This window comes from Piliocolobus tephrosceles, chromosome 4, assembly GCF_002776525.5.
Source record: "Piliocolobus tephrosceles isolate RC106 chromosome 4, ASM277652v3, whole genome shotgun sequence".
NCBI classification, from domain to species: Eukaryota; Metazoa; Chordata; class Mammalia; order Primates; family Cercopithecidae; genus Piliocolobus; species Piliocolobus tephrosceles.
The window spans coordinates 150,154,827-150,164,849 of record NC_045437.1 but is presented as its reverse complement, the minus strand read 5'-3'; the positions used below and the strand labels follow the sequence as shown (position 1 = coordinate 150,164,849).

At 44.1% G+C, this 10,023-nt stretch overlaps 1 protein-coding gene across 14 annotated transcripts in view; it reads right to left on the bottom strand.

Annotated features, from left to right (window-relative positions):
* Positions 1 to 5,604, bottom strand: part of LOC111528163 — a 25,880-nt gene extending 20,276 nt beyond the window's left edge. For 5 of the 14 annotated variants that reach the window (XM_023194835.1, XM_023194849.1, XM_023194865.1 and 2 more), the window contains exons 1-3: positions 5,453 to 5,602; positions 4,494 to 4,580; positions 4,305 to 4,421 (exon numbers count right to left, since the gene is read on the bottom strand). In XM_023194835.1, the coding sequence (XP_023050603.1) occupies positions 4,305 to 4,421; positions 4,494 to 4,580; positions 5,453 to 5,547 (299 nt within the window). In that variant the 5' untranslated portion in view covers positions 5,548 to 5,602. Of the gene's footprint in view, positions 1 to 4,304; positions 4,422 to 4,493; positions 4,581 to 5,098; positions 5,408 to 5,452 lie in introns of those variants that run through there. The other 9 variants (XM_023194909.1, XM_023194872.2, XM_023194902.1 and 6 more) reach the window with 6 other exon arrangements.
* Between the last annotated feature and the right edge of the window lie 4,419 nt (positions 5,605 to 10,023).

Here is a 10,023-nt window from a genome sequence, read left to right as displayed (position 1 = left end):
AAAGAAAGAAAGAAAGAAAGAAAGAAAGAAAGAAAGAAAGAAAGAAAGAAAGAAAGAAAGAGAAAAGATGACCTACAAAACAGAAGAAAATGTGTGTGAATCACATAGCTGATAAGGGTCTAGTATACAGAATATATAAAGAACTCATAACACAACAAGAAAGACACAAATAACCCAATTTAAAAATAGGTGAAGGATTTGAATAGACGTTTCCACAAAGAAGATCTAGAGATGGCCAACAAGCACATGAATAGCTGCTCAATATAATTAGTCATTAGGGAAATGCAAATCAAATAAAAATGAGATGCCACTTCAAAACCACTAGGTTGGCCATAATCGAAAACACGGAAGATAGCAAATGTTGGTAATTGTGGAGAAGTTGGAACTATCATACATTGCTGGAGGAAATACAAAATGGTGCAATGCTGTAGAAAGCAGTGTGGTAGTTCCTCAAAAGTTAAACATAGACTTACCATATCTATATGACTCAGCTATTCCACTCCTAGGTAAATACCCAAAATAATTGAAAAGAGGTATTCAAACAAATACTTGTACATGAATGTTCATAACAGCACTATTCACAATAGCCAAATGATGGAACTAGATAGTTCCACAACGTTGTGAATGTACCAGGAGTCACTAAATTGTACATTATAAAATGGGTAATAGTTAATTTTATATTATGTGAACTTTACCTAGATAAAGACAAACATACAACCAACTTTTACAACAGTTACGATATGACACAGCGATACCACTTCTTGGTTTATGTCTGAGATAATTGAAAACACATGTCTAAATAAAAACTTATATGTGAATGTTCATAGCAACATTATTTAAAATAGCCAAAAGTGTAGCTAGGCATAGTGGCTCATGCCTGTAATCCCAGGGACTTGGGAATCTGAGATGGGAGGATTGCTTGAGGCCAGGAGTTTGAGATCAGTCTGGGCAACAAAGTGAGACTACATCTCTAACAAAGGGAGAGAGAAAGAAAAGAAAAGATGTCCAGGTGCGGTGGCTCATGCCTGTAATCCCAGTACTTTGGGAGGCCGAGGCAGGTGGATCATTTGAGGTCAGGAGTTTGAGACCAGCCTGGCCAACAGTGAAACCCTATCTCTACTAAAAATACAAAAATTAGTTGGGTGTGATGGTGGGCACCTGTAATCCCAGCTACTCAGGAGACTGAGGCAGGAAAATCACTTGAACCCGGGAGGCCGAGATCACGCCATTGCACTCCAGCTTGGGTGACACAGCGAGACTCCATCTCAAAAAAAAAAAAGAAGAAAGAAAAGAAAAAAATATATATAGTAGCCAAAAGTGGAAACAATCCAAATGCCCATCAATGGATGAATGGATAAACAAAATATGGTATATCCATACAATGGAATATTATTTGTCAATAAAAAAGAACAAAGAATAAAGTTCTGATTCACACAAGTGGATAAACCTTGAAAACATTATCCTAAGTGAAAGAAGCCAGACAGGAGACCACATATTGTATGGTTCCATTCACATGAAAAGCCCAGAGTAGCAAATCTACAGAGTCAAAAAATAGATTCGTGATTGCCTTGGGCTGGGAGTGGGTGGCAGAATGAGGAATGCTTTCAAGTGGAAACAGGTTTCCTTTCTGGGGTGACGAAATGTTCTAAAATTAGATAGGGCTGATCAATGCACAACGTTGTGAATGTACTAAAAAACCACTGAATTGTACATTTCAAAAGAGTGAACTTCAGTGTGTGTAAATTATATGTTAATAAATCTGTTATTATTTTTTTTTTTAAAAGAAGTATACATGATAAAAGAAAGAAAAGACTTTAAAGTAGTTTGGAATTTAGAGTACATTTTCCTCTTCTTTTTTGTTTTACTGCATTTGTTTTCAGGCACTTCTGAATTTGGCAACATTTCCATGACATTACAAATATGCAAGCTGGTTTGAAATAACTATTTCCTGTCATTACTTCGTATTTTCTTAACTTTAGAGCACTTGAGTAAAGGATGTAAAGTAGGACCTGAAGATAAGATTTTTTGGGAATTTCCCAGTCTTGGCTTTGAACATTTAGGTTCTTTCCAAGTTTTCAATCTGATAGATCAGAAGAGATATAAGTAGCTGAAAAGGAATTAGTAATGTAAAAATTTAAAAAGTGGTAAAAAGTCTGAAAAATTAGACAAAAATGCTTGAAGATGCTATTTGCAAAACTGTCCCTGGTGTATCAATATATGATTTCTTAACCCCAAAGTAAGGTTTTTCTTTGCTATTATTTTACTATCATTTATTGGAGTCTTGAAGGGCCTAAAATGTATACCTTATTCCTTCTAACAGCAGCATCTCCTTCTAATTTGTGAGTATGTTGTCCAGGCTTTAATTAGAGAGGAAGAACCAGTACTTTTCGTATATATACAAATTTGTTAAAGAAAATGGCTTACAAGATTGTGAGTGATGGCTAAGTAAGTCCAGAATCAGGGAGGTCATGGGCACAGACCACAAGTGTTGTCTATGAGCAGTCAGGAGGGAAAAGGGTGAGCAGAATGGAACTCCACAGGCACAAGTACAGCAGATGCCACTGCCCATGAATGGAATTTCTTTTCTTTTTCCGGGAAGCTTCAGCTTTTAAGGCCTTTTTAGGCTTCTGCTTTTAAAGCTTTTCAACTGATTGAATCAGGCTCACCCAGATCTTTCAGGATACTCTTAATATCCATCACATCTGCAAAATACCTTCACAGCAGCACCTAGCTTAAATAACTAGGGACTGCCACTGAGCCAAGTTGACACACACACACACACACACACCCCACACACACACCATTACAGTGGCTTTATCGGTAAATTTCTTCACCAGTTTCCCATAACTGGACATTTGGTTTACATTCTTGTTGTTGCTGTTGTGTTTATAAACCTATTTAACATTATACTTACAGAAGCTTCTGTGGGGAGTTTTCAGTTTATGAATAAGGACATCAGGACCATCAGTTACAGTGAACTGCCTAAGCTGTTCTCTTATGCTGTGTACCATTAAGAATAAAAGAAAGTTTGTTCTTTTTCTGAATTGCTGTCACAGATGCGACATGCTCTGTGGAAGCTAAGGAACATCTAAGCTACTTTAATGTACTCTCACTTAAGTCATTTAAAGATGGACAGAGGTACTGAGAACTAAGTAAATATGACAATAAGAAGTGGGAATGGCAGGGCCTTAGGTGCTCACCTGCAGACCAGAGTGCTCTGTAGGGCCAGGCTGTGCCCCGAGCACATCTGGGGTGTGTGACTGGTGTCTGATACACATCTCAGAACACAGAGTAGAACAGAACAGAATCAAAAAGCTGCTTCAATACATGCCAGTGTTGCTTTTCCATAGAAATAAAAAGTGATCAATTTAAAATCACATGATATTTTGTTGTAAATACTAGCTATTTTTATTAAGGTTATCTGCTAATAATAGAACGAAGATAAAATACATTTAACTTTTGCATTAAAAAAAAAAAAAAAACTGGCCGGGCGCGGTGGCTCAAGCCTGTAATCCCAGCACTTTGGCAGGCCAAGACGGGTGGATCACGAGGTCAGCAGATCGAGACCATCCTGGCTAACACGGTGAAACCCCGTCTCTACTAAAAAATACAAAAAACTAGCCAGGTGAGGTGGCGGGCGCCTGTAGTCCCAGCTACTCGGGAGGCTGAGCCAGGAGAATGGCGTGAACCCGGGAGGCGGAGCTTGTAGTGAGCTGATATCTGGCCACTGCACTCCAGCCTGGGTGACAGAGCAAGACTCCGTCTCAAAAAAAAAAAAAAACAAAAAACAAAAAACAAAAAAACTGTCCCTGGTGCACTTATCAACATATGAAAAAAAAAAAAAAAGTGGCTAAAGATATTTATTTATTTTTATATTTATTTCTATTTTTTGAGACTCACTCTGTCACCCAGGCTGTAGTGCAGTGGTGTGATCATGGCTCATTGCAGCCTCAACCTCCTGGGCTCAAGCCATCCTCCCACCTCAGCCTCCTGAGTAGCTGGGACTACAGATGTTGCGCCACCATGCCTGGCTGATATTTTTGGGTATTTTTTATAGAGATGGGGTTTTGGCAGGTTGTCCAGGCTGGGAAATATTTATTTTTATTTATTGGTTTCACTAATTCTCTATCCAGTTGCTTTTGACCACATCATCTGCCAACAATGGGGCTTAACTTGTGTTCTGGGATGCTCTTATTATGGTGTTGAGGACAGGAGAGACTTTGATGCTATCTTGGGCCTTTCCCTCTGTAATTCAGCTCCCCACCTCACCCTTCAATGCAGTCAGAAGGCCACTTCAGACTTACGGGGCTCCTGGGAGCTGCAGGATCTGTAGAGCCCCTCGCCACACACCTTGGGCCCTGGGCCCCTCAGGAGGGTCAGGCCCTGGGCAGGACACGATGAGAGTGAGCAGACAGCAGGCCCTGTGGAGAAAAGGGTGGACTCAGGCCCAATGCCTAGCGGGGAGGGGGTGACAGATACTCTCTTGTCCTCACCTGCCTTCACCCGCGGTGGCCTGCAAGTACAGCTCTGAGGCAGCTTTTGAGTCAGACACCTCCACTTCAGTGGCATCTTCTACCACCCTGGAGGAAGCAGAGGCTGAGCTCAGCTCCAAAGGACCAGGTTCTGTCCAGCCCCCAAGAACCTCTATGTGGGGAGCCCTTGGAGGTCCCCATAGCCTGTAACCTCCCTAAATGTTTCTCATCGTCATGATTTTATTTTCCCTCCTGTGAACAGGGTAGTTGGGATCACTCCCATTTTACAGATGGAGAAACTGAAGTCCTGCTTAGTGAGATGCTCAAAATCACCCAGTGTGACAATGACTGAGTTGGGACATGGGGCTGGGGAATAGAGTTGAGGTGGTGTAAGTTGAAGAGGTGTAAGTGGGGTAAGGGGAGTGAGAGGGATGAGCACATGAGATGAAGGAAGAGGGTAGGAGGGGATCCTGAGAGCAGCCCTTGACCCTGTAAGCATGACCCCAAGCTCAGAGCTTTCTTCCCCTGGGGTGGCAGTGGGTGGAGACCCCAAAGGCTCAACTTCAGTGAGGCAGCCCTGCCTTAAGATAAGCACCCTCAGACTCCACTGGGCCCTGAACACTTACAAGCCCAGAGGGGCCACGTCCAGCACCGATAAGTTCTCCACCCCTGAAGAGAGCAGGTCCTGGGTCCTTCCACTGGGGCTGAACTGGGTTCACACAAGCACACTTGTTACAAACTGAGCCTTTCCCTACTTTCAGCTCATATGATCCTCCTGGGGTCTAAACATGGCACCATGAATTCAGCCTTTTTGCAGTCAGAGGAAAGGAGAACTCAGAGAGACACACCCATGCCGGTGAGCAGCAGAGTGAGGCTGGACGCACGCTCTCTGGCTCCCCATAAACCTCGGGCTCCTTCTGCAACATCACCCTGGCCCTGGTTCCCAAGTCCCACTCTCTCCCCTCTCACAAGGGTCTCACCTGCACCAGGCTAAGAGTGCTAAGCACAGGATCAGAGCAGCTGAGGGGCAGAGCTTCCTCAAACAGTATCTGCAGCAGCTAAAGTAGAGAAGCATTCAATAAGTATTAAGAAATCATGAATCTGTCCTTCAACATTTCCTGAGTGAAGTCTGTGTCATGCCCCATACTACTGGGGACATGGTATCCAGGACAGAAATAGCACCAATCTTCATGTTCATAGCAAGCCGGAAAGTGAGCAGACATTCTCAGTGGGACCTGCTGTTTGCTGCACAGGGATCCACGACAAGTACTGAGGCAGCTATTTTAGTTTGGGGGCATTTTGATGAAGCCCCCACTATAAAGCTCCCAAGCTTGTAATTAGTATCACCAGTAACTGTGAAAATCACATCTCCTTGGATATTTGATCTTTTCATGCCACCCCTCTCTAACTGTCACCCTATCAGCCCCAGCCTCCCATCTTCCTTTATTTTAATTTTTATTAAAATTTTTTTTTTGTTTTTGTCTTTTTTTTTTTTTTTTTTTGATGGAGTTTTGTTCTTGTCGCCCAGGCTGCAGTACAGTGGCATGATCTCAGCTCACTGCAACCTCTGCCTCACAGATTCAAGTGATTCTGCTGCCTCAGCCACCCAAGAAGCTGGGATTACAGGTGCCCACCACCACACCCAGCTAATTTTTGTATTTTTAGTAGAGATGGGATTTTGCCATGTTGGCCAGACTGGTCTCAAACTCCTGACCTCAGGTGACCCACCCACCTCGGCCTCCCAAAGTGCTGGGATTACAGGTGTGAACCACCGCACCCAGGCCCTTCCCACCTTCCATGACCTCCCAGTAGCTGCATAAATTGACCCTGGCAAAACATCCTGCGTGGACCCACAAGGTGCTTGTAGGAGCCCCAATGAGGGCTGATGTGGGCAGGGAAGATTCTCAGAAGTCTCGGGGAGAGGCAAACCCTGAGCCGCATGAGGCCTGTGCCCTGGTGGCTCCTCTAGGACTCACCTGAGGCACAAGTCGGGGTGCCTCTGTTTCCCTCCCCGGAGCAACAGGGCCACACTGTACCCTCGGCCCACAGAGCCCAATGTGGACTGGACACGTGCCAGCAGCTCCTGCTCTGCCTCCTGCAGGGAGACGCAGGCACAATCCACTGACTCGGGTGCCCTGAGCAAAGGAGCTCTAGAGGCAGCTGGCACCCCAGGATCCAGGGGCCTGAGGTCTCCTACCCTCCTTTCATCACCCTCCCAGACCTCCTTACCTGAGCAGCATCAGGGCCCAGGACTCTGTCAAAGGTGAAGCTTTGTTCCTGTGGGCAGGGCTGGGGTCCATCATGATATTCCCATCTTCCCCTGCACTCCCTGCCCCACTCCCCTTCCCGTCACCTGTCCCCTTCCCGCCGCGACACACACAACGCCGATCCACCTGAGTCTCTAGAGTCCCAGGCTGAAGCAAACGGAGGTTTGTGGGCCCCACCAGGAGTGTGGGGCTACTGCTGTCCTCAGGGCCTGAGAAAGGTAGACTGTATATCAGCTTTCATGAGGAAAACTGGCTCTGGGATTCCTGAGTCCTGCCCTCAACCTTTGCCTCAGTTTTCCAACCTAAGCTGGCCTAACCCTCCCCCTCTTCCAAGAGACTCTCCTGTACTACACTTCCTCTGAAATGTGGGGGGCTTCTTACCTGATCCCCTCCCTAACTCCACTTCTACCACCACGGTCAGCATGGCATGTAGGTTGGGAGAGACCCGGAGGGCCACTGTGCTCACCACCTCTCCACAGTCCACGGCCTCTATGCCTCTCAGCTTTCCCTCAATAATTCATGAATCTCATCTGAGGGCTAGGGAGGGGTGGCTCTGGACCTCGTAAACTACATTGCCTTCTCTTGTGAGAGAACACTGCCTAAGATTCTTTTATTTTTTTCCTTTTTTACCTTTATGAAAACTTTCAAACACTGGAGAGAATGGTATAATGAACCCCCAGGTACCCAGCTTCAGAAATTACAAAATTCTGGCCAGTCTTACTTCTTTTGTTCTCCTCCCATCCCCAGTGGATTATTTGGAAGCAAATCTCAGACATCCTGGTATTTTATCCATAACTAGTTCAGTATACCAGTTAATTTTAGAAGGTTTCCATCACTTTATAAGGAAATGTGGTTCCCTTTAGCTATTACCTCCCTAACCCAAACACACTGCACCCCCCAACCCTAAGTAACTACTCATCTATTTTCTGCCTTTACAGATTAGCCAATTCTGGACATTTTATAGAAATAAAATTATATACTGTGTGGCCTTTTGTGTCTGTTTTTTTCCATTTAGCATTATATTTTCAGTGTTCATCTATGTTGTAGAATGTCTCAGTACTTCTTCCCTTTCTACTGTGGATAATGTTTCATAATAGAGTTCTGTCACCAACCGCCTGGCGTTCGGCCAAGTTTCCCCATGAAAGGCATTGTCCTCCATGAGACTGTACTCACTTCTGAGATCAGTCTCAAGTTAAGGGGTCCCCAGGCCTTCCTTACTCCAGCTGTCTATAGGTTTTGGTGTACTACTACTCCTTCAGGCTTGACAATTCACTAGAACAGCTCGCAGAACTCAAGTAAGTGCTATACTTACTGTGTCTGACACTAATTCTCTGACACCAGCAGAGTGTCCTATGATTCAATTCAACTCTGACACTAACTACTTGGAGTTAGTGTCAGGTCCCATGAGTTAAAATACAAGGTCCCCAACAAGACTGCCCTTAATTCGAATGCCAGCTGCCAGTGGGATCGCCAGGCTACTCACACGATTGTCTGACTTGGCTACAAATTCAGGGGTTTCCCATGACACCACCCCAGATTCAGTAATTCACTTGAATGACTCACAGAACTCAAAAAAGTGCTTACTTACTATTACCTTTTTATTATAAAGGACACAAAAGAATAGTCATGTGAAGAAGAATAAAGGGAAAGGTTTGGAAACATCTTAGGTTGCAGGCACTTTTGTCCCTGTGGAGTCAGGGTTCATCACCCTCTTGGTATATCAGTGTCTTCACTAATCAGAAAACTCCCTGAGATTCGTTGTCCAGAGTTTTCATTAAGGTTTCATTATGCAGGCGTAATAGAGTAAATCACTGGCCACATGATTGAACTCAACTCCAGCCCCATTCCCCTCCCTGAAGTCAGGGGGAGAGACTAAGAATTCCAACCCTCTAGTCACATGGATGGCCTTCTCCATCTCATAGTCATCTAGAGGCCCTACCAAGAATCACCTTGCAGAACAGTTATTCTGGTGGCCTTGAACTGACCCAGTTCTCTCTTTTTTGCTTATAGTTCTCAAAAATAACTAGAATATTCTGTGAATACAACATCCAGTGATAAGGAGTGACTGACTGGAACAGCCTGGGCTCTGTTCCAGTCCCCCCTAGAAACAGGATGTCCTTCAACACTTTAGCCCAGCATGTCATGTTACCCCTGGGGTATAAAGCCTAGGGTGGGCTGCTATCCAGGGTCCCTCAGCTGTGGTGCAAGTGAAGTATGTGCAGACAAGGCTTCATCCACCTTGGTAACTTTTCTGAGCCTTGGATGACCAGCTCAACATGAATCTTAGGCTTTTGCTGTTCTTTGCTGCCTTTCTGTAAGTAATAAATCTACTTCATGTAATTTGTGTGGGGGTGCTCTGTCTCAACAGCCTCAGATAAGTTGGTAACCAGTGCATAGTAAACCTGCCTTGCACAACTCATTAGCATAACAGGCTCCTATAATTCTAAAGATTTTTGAAGCTCTGTGCCAGGAACTGGTGATGAAGACCACACATATTCTTTATTATATCACAGGTCACCCCCTAGCCTTTTCTGCAAAAGGATCATACCTGTCTGATCATCCACATTTGGTGTAGCATTTATGTAACAGATACAGCAATAGCACCAATATGAATATACCTAATATTTGGAGAAGTCAGTGTGGGGTAAGGATAGAAGGTCTTAAATCCAATCTTGCAATACATTTGGCTATCAGTTTCAGTACAGTATTATAATCTTACCAACAATGACTGTATTATATCAAATTGAGTAGATGTAATATGAAATATAAGAGTAATCAGTTTGTTATCATATTCTATGACCAAAATATCTCCCACAGAAAGGCCATCCAGGTGTGCAGGCTTCCATTCAATCTTGTTAAGTTCCAAAAGCAGGTGTGGTCTCAGCAAAATATGGCTTCATCCTTTCAGACATCTGGTATAACCATATCATCCCTTGCTCTGGGCCTCTTTCAAAGTGTTAGCATAATATTGGATTTCCCTAATTGGGTTATTCATTCCATACCCTCCGCTATTATTCTTCCTTCTCTCATTTATACCCAAACTTTTCCACCTTTGGAAGGGACATTAGGAGAGGCCATTGTGCTAGTCCACATTGCTGGCAACAACAGTAGTTTAACAAGTGCCTCCCCTTCAGCCCACTCCAGTTTATATAGGTTAGGGCTATATAGATACAGGACTAATGGGCTATCTTAGCCACTGGACAATACAGCAGCATTTACTGTCAACTCAAATTTTTCCAGATGGGTTGAGGGCACAACTTAACCCATAGGGTCCTTAGAAATAC